This window comes from Protomyctophum parallelum (assembly GCF_964188405.1).
Source record: "Protomyctophum parallelum genome assembly, chromosome: 11".
NCBI classification, from domain to species: domain Eukaryota; kingdom Metazoa; phylum Chordata; class Actinopteri; order Myctophiformes; family Myctophidae; genus Protomyctophum; species Protomyctophum parallelum.
This window is the reverse complement of record NC_139707.1, coordinates 32,268,839-32,294,663: the sequence shown is the minus strand read 5'-3', so window position 1 is coordinate 32,294,663 and position 25,825 is coordinate 32,268,839. Positions and strand designations below refer to the sequence as shown.

Genomic DNA, 25,825 nt, shown 5'->3' with positions numbered 1-25,825 from the left:
GATGGGGATGGAAGATGTATTTTGTATTTTGTATTTAGATAACAATTTTGACCCAGTATTTGTATTTTGTATCAAAATACATTTTCAATGTATTTTGCCCATCTCTGGCCGTCGGTAGACCGGCTACGTGTCAGACGAGTCGATGGAGCACAGACTGTCGGAATCCTCGCTGTTGAGCGGTGCGGTCTCCATGCCAACCTTCCCCATGGCGAAGTTGATGAACACCTGTGTGTGTGGCAGAGGGTTATGTTAGGGGTTGAGATCTGGGTGGTGGACGGTAGTGGTGGTGGAGTTATTTGAATGCCGGGTAGATATTAAAGCCCATTCATTCTCCCTGAAGTATTTCACCTTAGCATTGCTAGCTGTGAGTTTAAAGCTCATATTCTTTCTCTCTCTGTAATTTATATTGGCTCTATTTTCCCTCAGGCCGTGTTAGCACCCGCCACCCCTCTAACTTCCTCAGCTCATTCTTTCGTTTTCCTCTCAACTCACTACTGTCTCTTCTTTCTTTCTTTCTTTCTTTCTTTCTTTCTTTCTTTCTTTCTTTCTTTCTTTCTCTCCTCTTCTAAGTCAAAGTGGGGTCCGGGGACCCCCAGGGGTCGTTGAGGGGGTTCCAGGGGGATACTCAGCAACATTAGTTAAAGGGATATTTCACTTTCAAACTGTATTGTATCTTCAAACTACATTTTAACCATGAATTAATTCATTGAACAACTTAGTTCTAGAGACTGATATTGTCCGTCCAATGTACGAGGGAGGCGTGATCTTTCAATTACATTTTTCATTAATTATTTTATATATGTTTATTTTATTCGAAAGTGAAATATCCCTTTAACATAGCCTCAAAATAGTTTTTTTTACCACTTTAACCCTAAATGCATTTGAAAATATCTTGAAAATGTCATGTATGCCTGGGCACAACATCTTTTCAGATGGGCTTAATGACTCCGTTGTGCCTTACCTCGTCCAGTGTGGTCTGGCTGATGGAGAAGTGTTTGATCTGCAGGGTCGTCTTGTTGGACTCCAGCTGGTCAAAGATGTCAGCCACCCCTCCGGGGGCCACCGGGACATGGTACTCCACCATGGCAGAATGCTGGTCCTAGTGGGTGGTCAACAGGGCACATACAGCAAATGAACCCTGTCCCATGAAATGTGACATTAATCTGAGCCCCTCTGCCAGGGGTGGGCAACCTTTCCGGGCACATGACCCATCCATCCAATCATAAAATGTAACATGGGTGGCCCCTGGAATTCAAACCCACAACCATGGTGCTGTATGGCATACTCTAAAAAGTAGGAGACTGTTAATGTCATTGCCTTAGAAGGGGCATGGGAGTTCTCTCAGAAGAGAGATTGTAAAAAAGGAAAACTGCATGCCCCGCTAGCTATACTTGGAAATGATTCACAGTAAGCTGACAGTTACGTATCACCTCTAGCCTACATTTTTCCAAGTTTCCATGAGCTGTCCGCAGTGTACTTGTAGCAACGACTCACACCACAGTGTGAGTGTGTGTCTGTCCTCTCTCCCGTCAGGGCCTTGTGACTGTCCTAGCTAGCCTGCAACGCTCACCTTGAGATAAGTGCTGGGGAAACAGTGCTGCATGAAACTGGTGATTGCTTCCACGTCGCAGGAGGCCCGCGCCAGGTACATTTTCACGGTAAAGCCACTGCCGAACCTGTAGAAAGGCAATTTTGCAACAACAATAAAACAGTAATTGTAATTGCGTGTGCATGTGTGTGTGTGTGTGTGTGTGTGTGTGTTTGTGTGTGTGTGTGTGTGTGTGTGTGTGTGTGTGTGTGTGTGTGTGTGTGTGTGTGTGTCTGTCTGTCTGTGCGCGTCTGTAAAGTGCGTCCATACAAAACAAGGCTGAGAGAGTGTGGAGAACAAAGCCACTCCAGGGTGGAGGATGAAAGGGTGGGGCGGTTGGGGTGGAGAGGGCACTAATGACAGGCAGGGAGGACTGACCTGTTCTTAATGTGCTGCAGGGAACCCAGGCAGCGGAACTGACCCTTCACCATGATGGCCAGACGGGTGCACAGTGCCTCGCACTCCTCCATACTGAGGTCGCGAAAGAAAGGGATGGAGGCAGGCAGTCAGACAGAGATAGAGGGGACAGGGAGACAGAGAGGAATGAAATAAATTAACTTAATTACCACTGCTTCTATCATACAGCCTCGTAAACATCCTGCTGTTCAGCTAGTGCTTAGCCATTTTACTTTTATAACACAACAAGTCACGTGTCCATTCACAATCCTGTTACGATTATTACGGGTACAAAGAATATAAAATTACACAGCAACGGGCAATTCAGAGATAACGTGCTGCTGACCTGTGAGAGGTGAGAACCACGGCACACTTCCCCTTCACCTCATCGGAAATGATCTTCCACAGGTGGCGCTTGGTGCGGGGGTCCATGCCAGAGCTGGGCTCATCCTGGGGAAAGATTGATGAGGGGGGAGTGAGTGAAAGACTGTAAAAGACGAGGGCAGTAGGCGTGAAAGACAGGAACCGACGGGAGAGGGGACAAGAGGATGAAGGAAAAAGCAGCACAGTCAGATTCAGGCAGAGAGAGAGAGAGAGAGAGATAGAGACGCGGATGGACGGACGGTGAGGAGAGAAACGAGATAAATTGAGAGGCAAGCAGTGGTGTGTGAGCGAGAGACCCACAGAGGAAGGTGAAGAAATTAGGACAGGGAGGGAGGGCGGAGATGAAAGAAGTAATAAGCACAGATGGATGATGGGAGCAGAATAAAATAAGGTGGGGGGTGGACTGTCAGCATGTGACAGGCGGACAGAGGAAAGGGAGAAACAAGGACAGAAGGGGTTAGAAAGAATAAGGACAGGGGGATTAGTGGAGAGGGCTTATGGGAAAGTGAGAACACGCAGGACAGAGGGAAAGGAGAAACAAGCGAGGACAGAATGGTGAGAAAGAGAGAAACAAAAAGATGGAAACAGGAAGTATACAGTACTTTTAATGCTGGGGGCTAATCTACACAAAAATGTTAGGGAGGGACTAGTGGAGAAGAGATCCACTAGAACTAAAAGACAAGTCATTTTATGTTTGTTGGTTGTTCTTGGGTGTTGCGCTCTGAAAATAGCAGATCTACAAGCTCACAACGCATTGCAGTGCAACGCGTTGTGAACTCGGCTATTTTAAGCATTGGTTGTACAACCAACCAAGTGTAAAATCAGCAATTGCGACGCCATCAAGTCCTGCCAAATTAAATTTTTGTAAAAACAAAACCAACTCTAGATTTAGTCGACTAAAATCTTATGATATTTAGTCGACTAAAACTAGACTAACACTTCAACATTTCAGATGAATAAAATATGACTAAAACGAAATCTAAATTGTATTCAAAAGACTACGGCCTCTATTTTGGTTAGTGCCTTAGCCCTTATCCCTTTTACACTATGTTTGAAAAACATTTTTAAATAGTTCAAATAACCAATCTTCAAGCTCACAACATGTCGATGTTGATCGGCTAGTTGAACAATTCTTTTATGTTTTTCTGAATAGTAAAAGAAGGCTAAGAAGTTTAGGGATAGCGGTAAGGCACTGACCGACTAAAAGAAAAGTACTGTCAAAAATCAACACTTGTGCTATGATACAGTGGGTCCTCACCAGCAGCAGGATTTGGGGGTGTCCGATGAGGGCGAGCGCCGTGGAGAGCTTCCTGCGGGTGCCGCAGCTGTAGCCGTCGGTGATGGTGTTCCTGTGGTAGTCCAACTCCAGCTTCTTCAGCAGGTAGTTCACCACCTGCACCAGGGAGAGGGAGAGAGAAAGAGAGAAAGAGAGCCAGTTGTGGAAAAAGTACTCAGATGTTTTATGTTGTAAGTTAAAGTACAGTATCACTGTAATATAGTAATACTCCGTTACAAGTAAAAGTCCGGAAATCTAAATTTACTTGAGTAAAAGTACAAAAGTATTGGCATCAAAATGTACTTAAAGTACCAAAAGTACAATTTACAATTTAGGCATTTAGCAGACGCTCTTAATCCAGAGCGATTTACAGTAAGCAGGAACAAAAACATGGTAACACATCAAATACATAAAGAAATGTCATCATGAATCATATGTAAGCTAAGAACCTAACAGTGGAATATCTAATGAAACTATGCATATACACTCTAGAGTGCTATGTCTACATGAAATGCTATATAAGTTACATAAATTGAGCCTATGCATACGCCTGTAGGGTCATCAAGGTTAGTGCAAGTGCTACGGCAAGTGCTACACTACGGGCTAAGATGGGGTCTGAAGAGGTGGGTTTTCAGACTTTATCCAGCTACTAGTTTATCCAGAGCGTGACATACCGGTTGAGCTTTGGAGGAAGAGCTACATGTGCTGTTGTAAAACACCACCGGTATTACAGCTAAGGCCTTCACTTTGTTTGTTTGCAGAGCTGGGATTTGCACATCCTTCTGGGTGTCTAACTATGCTAGACATGTCATTCCTTTGAGTTATTAAAGATGACACAAAGCATAGCAAAGCTGTAAACAGTGTGGTTAAATGGCTGCAAGTTTATTTTCCATCCCAGACTCATTTTCTTCAAACCGATGACAACAAGCATGAAGTGGTTTTTATCCCCATACGTAGGCAAAATGTACACATGACTGTGTTTTGGAATTATGGAGTGAATATACAGTATATATATATATATTTTTCAGCTTGGTAATTATTCTGGGTTGAAACGGTACATGTATTACAACACTGTGTGTAGACCTATTAGACACTTCACAGGCTACGGGCAGAGACAAAATGTCAACAGCAAATTTGTCCCTCACTTTGTTACAGTAGATCAAAATATCGTTGCTGTCAGGCTTTTAATTGATTTAATGAATTAATTTATTTATCTTTAAATGCATATACTTTAATTACCCGGAATATCTAAAACAATATCTACGTCCCTTCAGCTCACCATACAACCTGAGGCACACAGACCATGTTTACCTTATAGTCCCCACCAACATCAGAAAAGTAGTTGGTTGGCGTGCTTTTAAATGTAAAGCTCCTGTCGACTGGAACAATCTCCCCAGTTCCCTCAGTCCATTAACTCCTTCAATATTTTTAAAGTGTCTATCTCCAAACACCATGCTCCTGTTTCTAAATGTCTCCGATTGTTCTGATTGTTCTCTCTTTCCTTACATCATGCGGCAAATTTACTATTTACTACTTACTACTTACTATCTACTATTTACTATTTACTATTTACTATTTTCAAGTGCATGTTTGTACTCGGTCACGGTGTATTGACAATGTTGTTAATGCATTCGCATGTCTGTCATGATGCTCGGCCTGTTGTTCTTCCGGTGTATGTTCATCATCTTGTATACTTGTATCATTACTATATTGACTTATTGATACAATGTTGCGGGTGAATAGGTGGGATGGGAGCGGCTAGTTTTAGGAGAGCTTTGTTGTTTGTTTTGTCCTCGATTATGTATGAATGTACTTGTATTGTCTTGTATTTGCTGACACCCTCGAAAACGAGATGATACATCTCAAGGGGATATCCTTTTCTCAATAAAGGTTCATTTCCCAAACGAACACAGGTTCCTTTTTCCATTCCATGGAAAGTCACGGTTTTGGACATAAAAGGTGTCCGCCCGACGGCAACGGTAGGTATATTGTTGTATTTCTTCCCTTGCACCTCTGATGTAACAGCTCATTAAGCATGACAAAACCATGTAAATGTGAAATGGGCCCATTAGAGCCTGTCTCATTATCCTCCACTACACTGTCAGTGCGACACAACATAAGAGGGGGCAATAATATATAACCTCGTCTGTCTGCCAGTGCTGGGGCCATTACAACCATTGTTGTCACCACTGACCGGAGAGACAGCGGTGATGGTGATTAGAGTGAGTCACATCCATTTTTCTGTATGATTGGCTGTGTGTGTGTGTGTGCCTGTGCGTGCGTGCATGCATGTGCGTGTGCGTGTGCATGTGCCTGTGCGTGCGTGCGTGCATATCGTGTTGGTGACATGTGTGCGGTTGCCAGATTCCATCACTGTTGTGAGGCTGATGTGTCCTATAGGCTAGAAGATGAATCTGAGAGAGAGAGAGAGAGGAGATGACTCTAAGGCGTAATATATACTCCGTCGTACAGTGGAGTCTCGCAAATGAAAAATATATATGAAGATCTCCAGAACGTATCACTATCCGCCGCACTGTGGGCTTGTAGATTTTTTAGATTTTTTTTGTGCATGTGACACCGTTGTAGGATGAAGTATAGATCAGGCTTCAGAAGGCGAGTTTTCACATGCTGATATCACACACAGTAAAGTGTTTGTTGCTTCATATCATTGGATCTGGGCTGGGGTTCTTTTCTTTTTTGTAGATGCCTGCCTCTCACTCGAACTTGCCAGAGGGCTTAAAAAAAGGAAAATGTCAAGATAGAACATCAGAATTTTCCGTCATCTTTTGAGCGTTTGCGCTGTGCATTTCACTGACAGCGTTAACAAAAAAATAGACAGCATCACGAACCCCGAAGAAATGCGAGATTGATTAGCATTCAAGGATGATGAATGCAGAGAAAGGGGCTCAAGAGAACTGTCAGATGAAAGCAAAAGAATCGCTTGAAACGTAAACCTCTCAAAATGGATGCACACAGCATCGCCTTAATTGCGTAGCTCAGATTGCACACATGCAGATGCCAGATTTGTAGGTCCGATGCTTGACAGTTGTAGGTCCGATTTTTGACAGTCTTCGACTGCCGATTAACAATGTTTTTCTTTACGTCCCTGTTTTTTATGTTGATGTTTTTATGTACAGCACTTTGGTCAATTTTGATTATTTTAAATGTGCTCTATAAATAAATAAAGGTTGATTTGATTTGATTCATGCCTTATCACTGTCTGTCTCTGTGCCCTTTGAGGAGAAGGGGTGGGGTTGGGTTTACGGGTCCGTGACTTACCGAGTCGATCTCCCCCTTGGAGATACCTCGGACGCGGGCGTAGAAGTACAGATGCTCCTCACCGGTGAGCAGATCATCCAGGGCGTCCACCTGGGGACAGTAACCAATGTTTATGCCCTGGTTACGGCACTCCATGATGTCTACCATCCGCCTGGGGGAAACATAAACAGAGACAGATTCCTTTTAAGGCCAGCATGCTTCGGGACAGATGGAAAGTGTGTGTGTGTGCGTCTGTGCTGGGAATAGCCTGGCAATACAGCACAAGTCTAAAGCGGAGAGCATAGAGACAGGGGGAAGTGAGTAGGGGGTTGACTAACTATACAGGAGACTCTAAAACACACATGCTGTCCTAGTTTGAGTGCTTTCTAAATATTTAAATATTTAATGCTTAAAACCATATCTCTAGGTATACTCTCTCCATATGCACTCTCCCTCTTTTAAGCTACTTGTGGAAATTGTCTTTCAGATTTCATTAGTCAGAGTTGCCATGACACCTATAAGGAAAAGAGATAATTACTAGAGAACCTCTCCCTGTAAGAGAATTACTTATATAACCCCAAGGCGATTATATTAAGTACTGCCAATAAACACATTTATATACACAAAACGCTGTCTATGATCTGCTCCGATAATGGGAGGCAAGCTCCCCGAGCTCCAGGAACGTACGAACAAGCGGTGCGCAGTCTGTCGTCGGACTGCCCAACAAGTCACAAGCCTTGTTCGGCAGCCTGATGACAGGTGATGCCGTCAGGCTGGTCTCAGACCTTTGCTCTTCCTTGAACCTATGGATTATACCTGGGACAAAGCTGATTCTAATTCTGATCTGATACTCTAATAGACCCCCAAACTGTGTATTTTTGCTTTCTCAAAAGGTCCAATCGAGGCCCAGGTCAAAAGGCCCAATCGAAATGACAGTGATATAGTGACATCACAATATAATCCCCTCTCCGAACCCGGTGGCATGGTATCCGTTCAGGTGGGTGAACTGGTGGGTGTGGCCACATAAAAACATCTTTCTCCTAGTATAATTATAGTACCCGACAATCATGTTTTAGGGGGGGGGGGGGGGGGGGGGGTGGGATCATGGCACTACCTCTTTAATTATCTGGGTGCATTCACACAATGTGATAGCTGTCATTGCCTTAGTGGGGGGGGAAAGAAAGTACAACCACCATGATAGATTCAAGTCCAGAGCTCCTTTCACATGACTGATAATCCGCTCAGGTAAACAAATCACTTACCCATCCCAGTCCTTGATCTGTGCAGTTCCATCAGTGGGGCTGACATCTCCAGTCAGCATCTTGAAGGTGGTGGTCTTTCCAGCTCCATTCACACCCAGCAGACCAAAGCACTGCAGAAACAAGGAGAAATATGTTGCGGTGCTTGCGAATGCCGTCAGCTAACAAAACTGCTAGAAACGTAGCTGATGTAAGCTGATGATCATACAGTAACATCAATGTTTAATATAGCCATATATTTTTTTGTTTAATTATACATTTGGTGTTAACCCCATTGAACTAATTGTTCCCTTCATTAGACGCCATTGCTGCTGAAAGTTATACTAACTAATTTCTAAACACCCTGCAATGGTTGACAAAGTGCACGTGTCGTTCATGCATCAGTGCCAGTTGAATGTACTGTACCTCTCCTGCAGGGATGCCCACGGACAGCCTCTTGACCGCATGGACCTTACTGCTGAGGTGCTGGTAGATCTTGGTCAGCTGGTTGACCTGCAAGAGGTCTGTGTGGGCGGCACCGCTGGCCATTCGCTCGCGCTCTGCCACTACATCCTCATCGTCATCCGCATTCGTGGCCTGGGGTACCACCTTTCTGCCCAAGATCAGGTGCCTACAGCGAGAGGAGAAATTGTCTGTTAAATAACGACGCATGTCGATAAGTTCATTGCGTAGGCAATATAAATTCATAGGCCAACAGCCTGGAGAGAGATTCATTCCTCACCCAGCTAAGAAAGGAAAATGTTTTACGAAATGTTTATCAATATTACCAGAGCTATAATATGGGTATAGAAACTAAAAAGAGTCACTCAATCAGTGATGGAGCGAGAAGTTATCAATAATTTGCTATAGGTGTACTGTAAGTTATTGAGACAAAAATGAATAAATGAATACGTTAAACTTGTGGTTTGTGGTTCATGACTTGATAAATGAATGCCCCACTGCACCCACCGACATCACATCCATGTATTTCAGATTATCATCGATACTGTATGTATCAAACTGGGTCTGTGACTGAAGAACAGGGATGTGTCAGATTGTTCACTACACTGACATGTGTAGGGTTTACATTACTCTTTATCTCAGCCAGGCCGACAGGCAGAGATGTTTTCACCTAACTAGATATTCAGCCCATTGCAATTTATTCAAAACACACTTTTTGCTCAACTGATTTTGTCCAAAAGTCACACCAATCAGTACATATAATCTCATGTGTACAGACACATGGCATAAATTTGTAGTGGGGATTTACAGTAGAAGGGGCGGAGCAAACATACTGTATAGGAGCGAGCAGGCACATCTGCTCAAGCGAGATAAGGAAAGTCTAATTCTCATGCTTTGAGATCCCTGTAGTAAAAAGTCATGTGATAAATGCATGTATCATTCAGAGTTTTCATATTCAAATCCAATTGGCTATGATCGCCATCGGCTATCAAACTATTTTAACACTGTTTTAACTTTTAACCCAATGTATAAACATATTCCGACAATAAAATTGGAATTGCACATGAATCAACACTGGTTTTATTCTAAATTGGTCTGGAAAAACATCTATAAGGAGACCAAAAGGGTCTCTTTTGTACATATAATGTTTGTATTTGTTGATGATGACATATTATTGCAGTATGTTAATGTCCCCAGGACATTTTTTGTGTGTAATCATTTTAGACTTAATGTCTTACTGTGCCACACGCTGTACATTTCTGACGAATATAGTATTCAACCAATCAATTGAACGCATTGGGGTCGGCCCCTCTCACCTGAGTGTGCGTACGAGCCCCTTGTTGATCAGCAGACGCAGGGAGAAGAACACCACGCCCTGGATAAAGGAGGAGAGGAACATCCAGCCCAGGGTGTCCATGGAGAAAGGGTTCTTGTAGGCATCGATGCCGTAGCCACTGAGGAGCTGCACCTCCATGTTGATCCTGGCCAGCTCCATCAGGCCATTGCCGAAGCTGAACTGGGGGAAGATCAGGAAGGCCCTGCATAGCCCCTCAAAAATAATTTTGACGGGCTGCGGGATCACAGAACACAGAGAGAGGGTGAACAACAAGACGTAGAGCAGGAAACTGAGAGGAGTGGGAAAATACAGTAGAACTGCTTCTATACCGGCGATTGTCAACCTGGTGCAAGACCGTGAGGATCCTGCAAGTGGTTCCCCAAAAAAATAAAAAATAATAGGCTAATATAACATTAAGAAAAAAAGGAAAAAAATAATCTTGAAAAATGAATTTTCAGTATCAATGATCATTAAAATAAACTGTAAAGTGTAAATGCAGGCAGCCCACCCATCTGACCACTTAAGGGGTTAGATGCAGGGGCCACGAACACTTTTAAGATTTTAAAGTGGGCCCTGATCCAAGAAAAGGTTTGAGAACCACTGCTCATATAGTCTAGGCCTATGCATTCATCCTCAAACAGTCTGTCCAAATCTCTGATAGTAAGTATCTGGTGATGCAGACTCGTTCAGCATCTCAGTACACCACCTCGAATACTGACCAGAAACATTGAATTAAAGGTGGTGTAAGTGACTAAATCCTCCAGTTTTCTGAAATAAATATTTTCACGATCTTTCAAAAATAGCAGACCTACAAGCTATGAGCTTGTAGATCTGCTATTTTTCAATAGCTAAATCATAACATAATGTTTACAACACCAAATGGGGTTCCCGCCCAAAATGGGTTAAGCACAGACCATTACTATAGAATAGTGTTTGTTCAGTAATGGTGTCTAGAGTTTCCCCATCTCTCTCAAGCTCTTTCGTAAACAGAAAATATTTTATACGGGATGCCAATTTAACCAGGAGATAGAACCTCACAAAGGTCATTTATCAGCTTTAATTGTTCCAGTTAAAAATGTTGTCCGCTCATAGTTTTTGTTTCATCACTTCCAATTGTATTTTTTGTGTTTACTAAATAGCTGGAAATATGGGGAGACTGAACAAACACTCTATGGCAATGATGGCTATCTATTTATGGCTATCTATTTAACGCATGCACGCACGCACACACGCACGCACGCATGCACGGACACACAGACACACGGACACACGCACGCACACACGGACACACAAATGCACACACACACTAATCACATAGACTCTTTAATTATCTAGACAGAGTCAAGGAGGCTGCCGATGTTGTGACTATCCAATGGTTTGCCTATTAACCTCACACTGACCTCGTTGTTGAACGCAAGTTGACCCATGAAGTAGACGATGGAGGTGGTCATGATGGCGTTGACACTGACAAACAGGTTGATGCACACGTACGTGATGAAGGCCATCTCGGCGTCCCTGAAGATGCCAGACAGCAAGTACATCCATGGAAAGGTGGAAAACCTGAGGACACAAACCGACAGGACAGCTTGACTACAGGTCTCCTCAAACCTGAGGACACAACAGTTACAGTTGGTGCGCAACAGTTACACTTACACACTATGGTCCTGATTCAGGACGGCGTTTACGCTGATAACATTACGTGACGTGGGCGGAAAGGCATTTACGTGGATTTCCCACATTAATTTGGAATTCATGGAAATGGCCGTGAACTTGACGCTCACGTAGGTTGTTCGGAAACTCCGTCAAATCCTACGGGGCGTCTTTAGGTGGCGGAGAAATCAACGCAAGCATACACTTGCATATAGATTTATTCAGAAGGCTTTAGTCTTCATGCTGAATCAATAAATAGTTCCCAAATCTCAGATAAAATATGTAGGCATGTGTCCCTAACATTGTTCAGCACATAAAAAAATGATAGCCTATAAAAGCCGAGTGCACTTGTATGCCTAAATGCATGCATTCTAGAGGCAAGTTAGCCTATAGAGTCCCATAAGGAAACTGCCCCTGCAAGCCCCGACACCTTTTTATTTATTTATTAGGATATTTCTATAGCATGCCATGCGCGATTGCGCTGCTCACTTGACAGCCTTCTCTAGGCTACTCGCAGTGCAACGCGTTGTGAGCTTGTAGATCGGCTCTCGCAGACTGCATGTTAAAAAACAATTATAATAAGAACATAGGCCTACACTTATCTGCATTTTGCACTGTACGAATCCAACGTTGTTTAGTGTGTGTTAGACTAATGTATTGTTTAGTGAGTCAGTTCTCTTGACTGTCGGTGTGTGTGTGTGTGTGGGGCGGACAGCAGCATGCTGCCGCTGAACCGAGTCCAATCTGGGTGAAATTTACATTGGAAAATTAATATAACGGCGCGGTGAGCCCGGCCAGGACAGAACACGGCCCGGCCCGACTGGCATTCTATGGTCTAGGCCTACTCTATGGCATTCTATCTATGGTTCACAGACATGCCGGTCTGACAGACAGACAGCAGTCACTAGGGCTAATTAGCCCTATAAATCCACATTATGGCATCAGCGCGTGCAATTTGGCCAGTCAGTTTTAAGCCAGCTCACCTTAATTAATTATAATATGGGCAACGTTGTAGCTGTGTAGGCTGTAGGCTACTACATTGATCTCATCATGAGATCAATCAAGTTTGCCAAGTGTCCCGACTCCCGCGAATCATTTTAATATGACGACATCATGAAATGAACCATGCACTTACATCTGACAAAGAGGATATAGGCTACCCGCTGTATATGGTTGAAATTCTAAATAGCTATGCCTACATGTCCATGCTCAGAACAAATCCATTCTCCACATATGCATTCAGACAGCTGACAGTGAGATGATATTAATCTATTCCCCGAATGAATCAATGCAGGCTGCAGCTCTGATTTAAAAAAAGTATCGGATACTTGCAGGCGAGTGTGCCTTTCTTTTTTTTATAACCCTGCAGTGCATTCATCAGTAAGGGCTTTTATCATTGCCGAGTTGTAATATAGCATTTGGTCGTGTGGTGAACAGTACAAATTAACTTCTTTCTCATTATGTGAAAGTAACTATAACATCAGTTAACTTATTAACGTTCTGACAACAAGGAGTGAAGCAATGCGTTCCAAGTTGGCAAGTTTCGTTTATAATTATATACATATAACTCGCGCTGTTTGCTTGAAGATCTGTCCGTGCAGAGAACCTCCTGTCAAAATTAACTACTCTACAAGGTCATCGCGCTGTTGTATAGAATTTAAATCCTCTGTGCAGGCTATGATGACGTATTTCGAGATTTCCTGTTGCCCTTATATGGTGTAGAATGGGCGTGGATGTTCCAACTAACCAGGCGACACCAGGCGAATCGCTTGGGAAAAATGCGGAAAGGATACACTCGGCGATCCGCACAAATGAAGTGATTACACCAGCTTCTCTGAATAGCACGTCCTCTCAACGTAGCTTGATCGGACGGATAAATACGATATCTGTTTCCGCCACAGTGTAACGGTGGCGTATTTCTTTTTAATGAATTAGGACCTATAACGCTATTTCTGTGCTCGGACACAGCCAGATACACAGCCAGAGACATAGTGGCTGCACCACTCAAAAACAAAAATAAAGCAAATCATAAAACCTAAGATAGTCAAATCTGTGGTTGTGTGGCTAATGAATAGTGTGCTATCATATCTGATCACACACCCCAGCCATTTAGTTGCCCTGGGTGAGTCGGTGACGAAGAGGGTCTTGCAGGGCTGATACAGCAGCTGATCAATAAGCGCAAGCTAAAGTGCCACAGCATGCTTTCGCTGTGAGCGACACACATACAGTATGGTCAAAAAAGTACAATCAGAAGAATAAAGCAATCGTGCTGTTTAAAATGGTCAGCTTTATGATCGTGGCAGGCTGGCTTTCAGAAACCAAACATCCACAAAGACCGCTTTCTTTTCAGAGTTTATTTTTCTGCAGAGAGACAGACACTTTATGCAGTTTCCTCTCCATCAATTCCTCTATATGAACAACAAAAGAAAAGACTTGCCCTTGCTGTCTTTAACGGGCTAAATGGAGAAGTGAGGAGCATGATGAAAGCAGACACCACAGAACACTTAAAAAGGAAACGGAGAGGAGCAAAGAAAACCCAGCCACGAGGAGGGTAAACATTCAAAAACAGCACCAAAAGAGGAAGATGAATTACTCCTCCCTCTATTCCCTGGTGGCAGTATACTATACATCCTCTCCTGTTTTTGTTCTCTATTTTCTCCCAAATAATTTGCTTGTTCATTTGATTGGGGTGAGCGGGTCAGCTGGAACCAGAAAAGGGGAAGGAAGACAGAGAGAGGATGAGAGAGAGAAAAGGAGAGCAAGAGAGAAGAAAATAAGTAGTGAGATACGGTACAGCCAGAAAGAGACAAATACACGCACCCCCCTCCCCTCCCGCACGCACGCACGCACGCACGCACGCACGCACGCACGCACGCACGCACGCACGCACGCACGCACGCACGCACGCACGCACGCACGCACGCACGCACGCACGCACGCACGCACGCACGCACGCACGCACGCACGCACGCACGCACGCACGCACGCACACACACACACACACACACACACACACACACACACACACACACACACACACACACACACACACACACACACACACACACACACACGCACACACACACACACACACACAGAGAGAGAGGCATGCAGATAAAGATGGAGAGTCACCCTGCAGTGCCTATAGAAAAAGAGGCTGTGTGTGCCTGGCCATGATGGGAAACAGAAGCCAGAAAGCTGCGGACCAGACCCAGGTGGGTGCGGGCAGGCAGGCAGACGATGCGCTGTGACTGGGCCAGCGTGATTATTCATTGCCTGAGAAGAGACATCTGTCTGATAAATGAGAGGCAGACTGCTGAGTTGGCCTCATCTATCTGGAGGTTGGAATGGGGGCCCATGCGACGACACAGCAAACTGGAGCCTAAACTCCACCAAACTCAAATCCCTTTCCCGTAATAATCCACATTGGTGGCTAGCATGGCTTTTCATTGTTTGAGAATTTTACTTTAGGGTGAGTTAAGTATAAAGGATGCAGTTAAAGCTTTCCTTTTTGAACAGAACTGACTGCATTCAAAACACTGACCCAAAAAGCAACAGGAGCAAGGTGACGGCGCCCAGGTTCTCCCTCTCTGTGAATGCTGGAACCTGGAAGAATGCCACCACAGCCACAGTCAGAGCCACAGGGACAGTGTAGAGTACCTGGGGATGGGAGGAAAGAGAATGAAACAAGGCAATGGGGAGGGAGCGAGAGTGAAGAGTGGCAATGTAATATCATGATTTAAGCCACCCTACTCATGATGGGCATCAAATTACAATATCTTTTCTTTGTTCACACCATTTTCAGGCTATTGTCATAGTGTAATAGGTCGCCCTGAAAGCAGCCGGAATACGTTACCATGTCATAGAAGAAGTTAACGGCCCAGTAGAGGGGCTCGCTGACACCGGAGATGTGCTGGAGCCTCTTGGAGCCGCTGTGGTGCTCGTGGACCTCGTAGATGGCAAAGCTGGCCGTCATGATGGAGTAGCCGGTCAGCACGCACAGGGCCACCAGGATCTGGATCATGCCCTGAACCCTGGGGGGTGGCAGGAGGGAAGAGGAGCGACATCACTCAATGTGTTATCAACGCCAGGCCGCCATTTGAACCCACAAACACACCGGTCACAGCCATTGGTTATTATCATTTGTTGGTCATCATATTCGTCACCATCGTATTACTGTAACCCAAACCACACTTTGCCAGTAGCCAGTAGTATTCACATATGTACAGTTAAGTCATCCATCATTATCATCATCCTCGCCATCAGCAACTCTTCTTTTTCCTCCACTAAGTTAAGCACAGATCTTTACTTTGCTGCAGTACCCACTAGTGTTAAGAACCAGGGTATAATCCATTCAATATGCTCTCATGGGTGCCGACTGCCGAGTGACCTGGACTGAAGCCATTTATTTTCTCATCGTCACAAAAACCTGCATTTTATAGTCTGCCTAGGAACTGACTCACAGCTGCTGAGACTTCATTCATTTGAACCATTCAGCAGGCGTACAATAAATAGAATCCCATTAATAATAAATAGCCTTGTTAAGACAGATGGGTGTGCCTGGACTGTGACAAGATAATGGACACAAAAGAACCAGAGGCTGTTTCATATCTCAGTGTGATGTCTGCTGCTTCGACGTTGTCTAAGAGCTACAGTAGCTGGCTAAAATAATGAAGGACCTATCAGTGAAGACTGAAGAGTAGCTCAGAGTCTCCAGTCCATAATTCAACACTACCCCTTGAGACTTTGATCCCTGGGTTATATCAAGGATATACTCGACAGAGAACATACGTCATTAGAAGCCGAGATAGTGGTATGAAATGTTATACACTTCTGGTCTCCAGAGTGGGCCGGGTCACCCCGTGTGAACATTGTCATTAGATCTCGGACATATCCTGTGTATCCTTATTGCCAGATATTGTTTGTTGTTGCCAGATTTGTCTGTCTGAAAAATCCCACTTTAGTGTCAGAATGTTCAGAGGTATGTGGGTTGAGTACAATGGGTCCAATATTTACTTCTGGGAGTATGGGGTGACAGAATCGGTCATAATTTGAGCTCATGCGCACTTCCCCTATTGGAACGAATACACTCAGGTCAGCCAGTGATCTCTTAAAGGGTCTTCCACACACAGATACAGATACAGATATCTGAAGATAGATGCCCCACTGCTCTCTCCCTGCCCTGGAAACCTCCTTTGCCCCCAAGCCTCCCTGCTTGCTCAATTAAAAGAGAGTTGCATAATTTCCTTCCCGAGATGCCCAGCCTGTACCTGAGCTGGTTTGCCCTCTTTTCTTTGGCCATGACACAACACCGCCAACTAAACAGGATGAGCTGAGTAAGGGGATCAAGCATGAAAGGGAAAGACAAGAGTTTGAGACAGAGGGAGAGAGTGAACATGACATGGAGCAAGAGAGAGAGAGAGAGAGAGAGAGAGAGAGAGAGAGAGAGAGAGAGAATACAGATGAGTGATGGATGAATGAATGAATGAATGAATGAATGAATGAATGAATGAATGAATGAATGAATGAATGAATGAATGAATGAAAGGTGAGGGAGGGAGGAGAGAGGGACACAGAGATTGGAGATGGAGTTAATAAAAGAGAAGAAGGGGCGGCTTATTGTAGGGCTGTAGGAGTTCTCTGAATGATTAATGTAATAAACCTCCATGCCATTTCACATTCACACCCCCCCACCCCAACCTCCAGCTGTACAATTACATCTGGAGTGTTGAGTTGGTGCAAAGAAAAGGACCCCAACACTCTGGATTTTCCAGTGTACGGGTATATAAAGAGGTGCTGGGGAGTGCTTTAAACAGACCCATTTGGAATCAATCCACCTCTGAGCCACCTTCAAGGTAAACACCCATTATATTGGGCCCCTGATCAATAATGCAGGCTCAGGAAAGTCCATTTATAAAATCAAATATGGGTAAATACAGCCATCAGATAGCGGCCCGACCTCCATTGAACTCTGATGGCTTGAATTAGAATTTAAGAGAAGCTGAACGCTTTAATATTGTACCTTGAGAGCAGCCAAATTAACAACGGCCAATAACCCCCTCCTCACAACTTTGATAACTTTGGTCGTATTTTCACTGATTAGGATGCAAATGAGAGTAGTTTCCAGCTGGGCTAGTGCAGCCGCTTATCCAGTTGTGTCAACAATCAATTTAACAGTGGAAATGGAAGAGTGGAGTCCTTACACCGCATCTTCGTCGTCTTGTCGTCCGTAGTAGGGGTGGCTGGACACAGAGATGGCTGTAATAGGGACAAACAACAAAACGTCTGGTTTAGTGGATGCGGACACAGAGATGGCTGTAGTAGCGACAAACAACAAAATGTCTGGTTAGTAGGAGTTGATGGACACAGAGATGGCTGTAGTAGCGACAAACAACAAAATGTCTGGTTAGTAGGAGTTGATGGACACAGAGATGGCTGTAGTAGGGACAAACAACAAAATGTCTGGTTAGCCATACAAAACTAAACAACTCTAGGGTGGCTGTATTTCTTCTTTTCCTCCACATGCACATGCATACTGTATGTGCCTTGCTCAAAGGATGTCGTGTCATTTCTCAATTTGGCACTATGCCAGCCATGCTGCACTGCAGTAGCCCTGTAGAATGTATAAACTATGTAGTGCTGACGGTCCAGGTAGCTGAGTCGATCGGCTTTGGACCACAAGGCTCTGGGTTCGATCCAACTCAACCTCTGGGTAGCACGGCTGCATGGGTATCTAAGACGTGTAGTAAGTACTGGGAGCTGATGGTTGGTCTGGCACTTCACCTCAGCAATCCATCTCCCAGTGGTCTACCTTAGCGCATTGAAAAGGGGATAGACGACACCCTCGTTCTCGGCCGACACTGACAATAACCCTCTCTGAGGTATACTGTAGTTACTTACTTACTGATGACAGTGCTGTGGCTCAAACTACTAACAACTTGCTTCCATGGTATCAGCCTTCCCCGCTACAGCACGACAGAGCACTCGGTACCTCTTAACGTTTGTGGGAATTTAGGGAGCACAGGGCTCATGGCCCACATATAGCTTGCCCAAGGCATGAGTAGACTACAGGAAGCAGCCTCTGAACCACCCGAGGGTCTCTGTGTTAGATAGATAGTCCACCCGCTGTGAAAAGCAATCTCCCAAGATCCTTTCTCTCTTGCTCCACATGTTTCCTCTGTGAGTCTACAGGTCACATTTGAATGATTGCACTCCACAACCACCTCTCTTATTGACTGTATAGGGGGATGTTTAGGTGGAAGAGAATTTAAGTGTGTGTGTGTGTGTGTGTGTGTGTGTGTGTGTGTGTGTGTGTGTGTGTGTGTGTGTGTGTGTGTGTGTGTGTGTGTGTGTGTGTGTGTGTGTGTGTGTGTGTGTGTGTGTGTGTGTGTGTGTGTGTGTGTGTGTGTGTGTGTGCGTGCGGGTACAAACATGAGCTTATCTTCATCTTGTGTGCATTTGTGTATTATACGGTATGGATGGATACATATATTTGACATTATACAGCGTGAGTGTGTGCATGCACGTGCATGGGCGGGTGGGTAGGAGGGTGGGTGAGTTTGTGCTTGTCTATTCGTGCCCGGAGGCAGACGGTCAGGTCTGATTCTGCGTGCTGAAACTGTAGTGAAGCGTGGCTGCCTCATTCCCTCAGCATGCCTATCCAGCCAGCAGGGCTTATCTGTATTCACACTGCATGCAGATATTACAAGGAGTCTAAAGGGCTCACAGCGCCCCCCAGCCTTTGAGCATGTGAAATTGTCTGTGCTTGCACACATTTACTGTTGAGAGAGCTTTATTAGTGTGGTTGCCCTAAAAGGGAAACCAGACTATAGTAATTGTAACACTTTCTTCTTCATCTTCTTTCTAAAGTAACCTTTTTTTAATTTGCTACTCCTCCTCCTGTTGGCAGCACGCACTTGAGTCATATCTCAAATAGACCGGCTTCATCGGGAATGGTGTGCTTACTCATTGCTAAGAGAAATGTTGTATAGTTTAATTGATATTAATTCATTCGTACATTAAATGTCCCCCTTGACATGAAATGGAAAATGCGAAAACTCACATTCAAGTATTTTTTCCTCGGAGACCGTAAGCAGTGTTGGGCAAGTTACTTTGAAAGCGTAGCTTGTAAAGCTACAAGTAGCTCACCATGGCAGTAGCTTGATCAAGCTACATAGCTACCCCTGGAGAGATGTAGCTTGTAAAGCTACAGCTACATGGAAAAAGTAGCTCAAAGTAGCTCAGCTACTTTTTATTTTTCAGCGTTAAATTGAGAATGTACATGCGGGATACCCCTCCTCCCCTCTGGGAGACCCCTCCCACCCTGCTCCCCTCGGGGAGACCCCTGCTCCCCTCTGGGAGACCCCTCCTCACCCTGCTCCCCTCTGGGAGACCCCTCCTCCCACCCTGCTCCCCTCTGGGAGACCCCTCCCACCCTGTGATACCAGGGCCAATCAGAGGCCAATTAGAGGCAGCTGTCAAGTGCTGATATGCCCTCAAAGCAATCAGAAAAAGGAACAGTCCTTGATTTTTCAAAGGGGGTTCTAGTACAAGAATTAACACAGCAACCAATGGTCAAAATTAATATATTTCTTTCATGTTATTGCCCAAAATTGTAGCTTGTAACTTGAGTAGCTAAGCTACAAAAAATGACCCAAAAGGTAGCTGAGCTACTTGACGAGGTACACAAATATGAATGTAGCTAAAATACCACAAGCTACAGCAAAATGTAGCTCAGCTACGTAGCTCAGCTACATGTAGCTTAATACTCCCCAACACTGACCGTAAGCACTATAGTTACAAAACTTGGAGGGGAGGTTCAGAATAATTACTAAAATTAATTAACTTATAATTATATCGGTCGGCCTCATGGTGGCACTATAACAGCCCACTTTACGTTTTGAACTCTTGAACCGTAGGTTATAATATCAAATTTTATTTTCCTATTTTACAAAAAAATGACACAAATCATGAACGGAAGTCCAATCCATCCCAAGTTTGAGTCACATGTGGTGTCATCAACACAGAGCCAAAAGCAATTCCATTTTCATCCATAGGGAGAGCCGCAAATGCAAAAAATAACCATTAACCATTTGTTGCAGAAAAATGATTTTTGGGGGTATAAGCCCCCTCCAAATTAATTCCACATGATCACAGGGGTGTCTTGACATTGTAATTAGCTAGCAAACTTAGTGGGGGGGCCTATGTAAGCGATTGCGGCAACCACACGTTGCAATTAAAATTGAGACTTTTCTAGTTTTCTTCCTTTTATTCTTTATATGTTTTTAGTTAAAAAGGTAAAGTTCTATCTATATTCATTGGGGGAGCGTACCAAAGTTCCCTCAGCGTTCCCTCTCAATGTTCCCTCAACTAATGACCCGACCCTAATCCCTAATCCCAAGACGAACCCTAAAGAGAGCTAAAATAAGGCTGAACACAGGCGAACACAGGCATGAGGGATCATTGCTACTGGGGTCTCCTGTCTCTCCAGCTATTTAATAAAACAAAACAAAACAATAATTTCCAGGTGGGTTACGGATGTCATCAAATCAGGATTCAGGAGAGAATCCCACAAAGACTATATGAGCTTGTGAGACAGTTCACAAGCTTTTGTCTTTTCATGTATCTGTTTCTTGTCTTCCAAATTCACTTGTTTATCTTGTATACTGCATGAGTTGAGAAAACTCATCCAGGATACGAGATGAAAAAGTGAAATCCAAATCCTGAATGAAATTGGTGTCCTGACCTGAAAATGTATTTTCTGATTTACTGGAGCTGAGGGATGGGGAGACCCCTGTTATTAAACAAACACTGAGTCTATATCAATAATTATTATTGAAAGTATATTCTTAACCACATTAACCCTATATTTTCTATTTCTTTCAAATTTGTAATTTAGAATCTTTCTAAAATAGTGGAAATAGCATATCTATGAGCTCACAATGAGCTTATCGGGTATTTTTGTTTAGGGCTAAAGTGTTTAGAGAAATTGTGTACAGTATGTTATCCTCTCCTCCTGGAGGATAACAGCAAAGCACACATTGCTGTATGGATTCTATGTCTTTTAATTACTCAGTGTTGATACATATAGAGTTACAACGAGGGCAAAAGGTTCGCTCCATCATGCCCTACCATATTTCCGCGGGTCTTTGTCTGCAGGAATGTTGGAGCGGAGGATGAAATTGTTGAGGCTGTTCAAGTATGCTGGCATCGTGTGGTGACCTTCAGGGTTATACCAGACCTTCACAAAACACACACACACACACACACACACACACGCACGCGCACGCGCGCACGCGCACACGCACGCACACACACACACAAACACACACACACACACACACACACACACACACACACACACACACACACACACACACACACACACACACACACACACACACACACACACACACACACAGTTATTAGTCCAGAACATACACATTGAAGTCGACCAGCTTCAGTTCTGTTAAAAAACATTTCAAGCATGTTTGTGCCGAGGATTCAAAGGCACCATATACTGTACATAAACACTGACTGTGGACCATTTCAGAAGAGGAAAACACTGGCACAAGTGGAGCTATTAAATGGATTAACGATGCCACTGATGGTATATTAACACAGTCCCATCTGCATATGAGCATCTAGGCTGCAACTGTACCATAAAGACTTTGGTTAGGGGTGTCGCGCTTATACTTTCATCTCACAATGAAGACGGCTAATGGCACAGCAGGCACTCTGGAAAGTGCAGAGGAAGGTTACCTTAGAAACGGTCCGGTTTTTGGGCACATCCTTTAAATCCATTTGTAACCCGGGAGGGAGCGGCTTGCCAAAGCTGAATCCACCGTACCTGAGGAAATAAAAGGTCAAAGGGAGATCGATCAGACCTAAGAGGATATGGTTCTCCTTTTAAATCCTAAATAATGACTAACCGAAGCAAATCTTCCATTCCACTATCTAAGAACCATTGGAGTAGGCCTATTTAGTTTTTAGTTTTTTTAAAATTGACAAAGCTCTTTAATTTCAACTCTGCCCGTTTCCATTCATGTATTATCACCAAACTCCAGCCTTTTGTTTCCCATTTTGGAAGTTAATAAGTTCTTATCTAGCCTTTCCATTACACTAGTCCATTACATTTTTCATTCTAACTTTATCTTTTTGTTAAGCATGTGTTCCCACGGCCCCAATAAATTAAGCACCTTTGTAAAGCTAAGTCTGGTGGTGTCTCCAAAATCTTATCATAACCCATAAGGAATAAAAATAAAACCCAACCTGTACAACATTTTATTTTCCTAAATCCCTACTCTATCCCCTCCATGTAAATGTAAGATAGTTAAAACAATATTTAGAAAATGTGGCACTGGTTTTATATCACAGACTACTAAAAGCTACAGGGATTCAAGCAAAGCAAATATGTATGTGTGTGTGCATTAGGGTGTTCCTTAAAACGCGAAGTTTTGAAAGTCTAAGCTCCAACCCCCTGAATTGGTTACACTAGTTGAGAAAACCCTCCTGGTGAATTTTTTCCTCAATCGGACAACATTTACCCCTACCTCATGGACCCTGAAGTTTCACCCCGATGATCCCAGACTACGGCAGGGCATAAACGGTGCTAAAATTAATTTTAAGGATATCTTAACAAGGGGGGTGTCTATCTTATGTGTTTTTCTACCAGGAGTTAAAATCTGTGCTTACTTTTTGGATACAACCATTCTTACCTACATCATTTTGCATTTAAAAATGCCAATTTTAACCTTTCAAACCTCTTTCAATGGAAAAGTAGCCTATAAGTGAAATCATTTTGCCAAAGCCTTTATATAATTATTTTATTTTTTAAAGTCGTAACATGAGAAGTGAGTAATGAATAACAACAACATAAGAAAAATCTGTGCAATAGAGTAAACAAATCAGTGCAATGGAGTAGACAAATTAGTGCAATGGAGTAGACAATTCAGTGCAATGGATTTTTTTAAATGCTTACATCTTTACACAGTTAAATATATCAAACTATAACAAAAAGCTTAACAAAGCTTTAACATAAAAAACTATGTATTTGAGGTAGAATGACATTCTCATTCTACCTCAAATACATAGTTTTTAGTGGCTGTAGCCCAACGTAAATCAAGTGCAACTGCAGTTTATCCACAAGGCTCCCAGGCCCGTCCGACTTAGTGCTCCTGCTCCTCCTTCTGGGCTGCCATGCCAACAGCGATGGTTTTCTTTCTGGAGTCTGGGAACTCTGTGCGATGACAAGAGACAACTTGGAGGAGAAATTGCAGTTGCTCCTCATCCTTGGTGAGCTTGCGGTTGTATTCCTGGATGAGGGCAACTCCTCGCTCCGCATGGTCGTTGATGACCGCTATACCCTGCACAAAAGCCGCTGCTGTACAGAAGTCTTCCCGCTCCAGCCAGGTCGTGGGATCGGCGTCGAGGAACCCGTCTTCCAGGCACAGCTTCTGGAAGAACTGTCGTGTGTTGGTTGATGCCATATCTTGCAGCTGGAGTCCAGAGACGGCTTGGCGGGGCAGTAGCTGTGGGCGCTTCGCTGGAGATTCATCTCCCTCTGTGGTGTGAAGTGAATTGAGGATTCCCCTCTTCTCCTCCATCGTGACCATGGGGTCGAAGACTGCCAGAGCGACAAGCTCCTCGGAGAGGTACCACAGGTGGCCTTGCAGCTTGGTCAGAGCTGCCTTGCCCACATCCCGGTTGACGTCGTCCATGTAGGTCGTCAGATCCTTCAGCAGTTGCAGGTCGTGTCGAGGGGCAGCTGCGGCCTCCGGAGCCAGTGTCCAGGCTTTTGCGTACAGGCGACTGACGAAGATGGCAATTTGCTGCAGGCCCTTCTCCTCCTTCACTGTGAGCTTGAATTGGCTCCGGAACATCCACACCTTCAGTGCGTAGATGGCTTTGGACATCCACCTTGCGTGGTGCATGGGTCCGGGGGCGAGGAACCGTACTCCTCGTGGGGGGATCTGGCCGAGGAAGATCACAGTCAATTCTAGTAGCTCCCGGTAGTCGTCCCGAAGGCCCTTGTGGTTGGTGAGGGTGCTCTGGAACCATTCCTTTTCCACAGGGTCCAGCAGAGGACGCACATCGGGGTGGGAATCACCGGACTCGAACTGGCTCTGGTCGATGAACTGCCAGTACTCCTGGAAGCGCTTGAACATGGTCACATTTGGACCTGACGTGGGGCCCATGACCGTCTTGAAAGCCTCAGCGAGGAGCAGCTCAAGGACATGATGGCGGCACGCGAAGTACAGGAGATCTTTCTTGAGTTGCTGTTCAATCAGGACACAAGCTCCGTTGTTCCGACCAGTGTTTGAGGATGTTGTGTCAAACGACATTCCACCGATGCGCTCCGTGAGGTCCCAGTCTTCGAGTGCCCTGACAACTGCTTTGGCCATCTCGGAGCCTGTTCCGTTCGGCAGCTTGGGGACATTGAGGAGCTGCACCGTTCCATTGCCTGAGACCAGAATGGGAAGTCGTTCAACGCTCTCGTTTCGTGTAAGGTCTTGCATCAATTTCCCATCCCAATGAACAATGAGCATGCAGCCCCCCCGTAGCTCCTCCTTGAGTTCCACACGAGTATTCGTCCGGTGTTCCCGGCGATGCCGCCTAATTGAGCTGTGGTTGATGTTCAGCTCGGAGACGTCATGGCCGAGTGAGTGGGCTGCCGCAGACAGGACATAGACTGCTCCCCGGTCGGTAATCTTGGTCCTATCCAGAGCCGCCGCCACACTTGGCGTGATCACGTTTTTCACACCCCTTGTCTCTGTTGCAGCCCTCCTGGAGCGCTTTGGAGGTCTCGCTTCATCGTCTGCGCTCTCCTCCCCAGTGGTGTCATCTGCAGAGGTGGACGATGATTCCATTTCCACGGAGGTCATGGATGTGTTGGCTTCATCCTCCGCACGCTGCCTCCGTCCCTTCTGCTGCTCATGGCGTTGAGCGACGCGGGCCTCCACAGCAGCTAACTGTGTGTCGACACATCCCATCTTTCCACGGCGACCAGGTTCGCGCTGAGCCAGCAGAAAGGCCTTATCTTCCTCAATCTTGAGGATGTCCAGGACATTGCTGGCAGCGACATCGAAAAGATTCTTCGACCGCTTCTTGAAAGCGTCCTCACGCACCGCTTGAGATCCAGCTCGCCCCTTGTTCTGCTTGACTTTGTAAAACTCCTTATGGAGTTTAAGAATCTTTGTCAGGATGGTGTCTTTTCTCTGAGTTGGGATGCTGGCCTT

General features: G+C 44.7%; 1 protein-coding gene across 1 annotated transcript in view; it reads right to left on the bottom strand.

Annotated features, from left to right (window-relative positions):
* Window positions 1-25,825, bottom strand: part of abca12 (ATP-binding cassette, sub-family A (ABC1), member 12) — a 58,697-nt gene that overhangs the window by 930 nt on the left and 31,942 nt on the right. The window contains exons 25-40 of the mRNA XM_083777155.1: window positions 22,350-22,437; window positions 21,720-21,828; window positions 17,792-17,846; window positions 15,445-15,622; window positions 15,133-15,248; window positions 11,339-11,498; window positions 9,919-10,172; window positions 8,567-8,771; window positions 8,165-8,274; window positions 6,924-7,074; window positions 3,627-3,761; window positions 2,331-2,434; window positions 1,967-2,059; window positions 1,571-1,676; window positions 962-1,099; window positions 116-225 (exon numbers count right to left, since the gene is read on the bottom strand). Coding sequence (XP_083633281.1) covers window positions 124-225; window positions 962-1,099; window positions 1,571-1,676; window positions 1,967-2,059; window positions 2,331-2,434; window positions 3,627-3,761; window positions 6,924-7,074; window positions 8,165-8,274; window positions 8,567-8,771; window positions 9,919-10,172; window positions 11,339-11,498; window positions 15,133-15,248; window positions 15,445-15,622; window positions 17,792-17,846; window positions 21,720-21,828; window positions 22,350-22,437 — 2,104 coding nt within the window. The 3' untranslated portion in view covers window positions 116-123. The remainder of the gene's footprint in view (window positions 1-115; window positions 226-961; window positions 1,100-1,570; window positions 1,677-1,966; window positions 2,060-2,330; window positions 2,435-3,626; window positions 3,762-6,923; window positions 7,075-8,164; window positions 8,275-8,566; window positions 8,772-9,918; window positions 10,173-11,338; window positions 11,499-15,132; window positions 15,249-15,444; window positions 15,623-17,791; window positions 17,847-21,719; window positions 21,829-22,349; window positions 22,438-25,825) is intronic.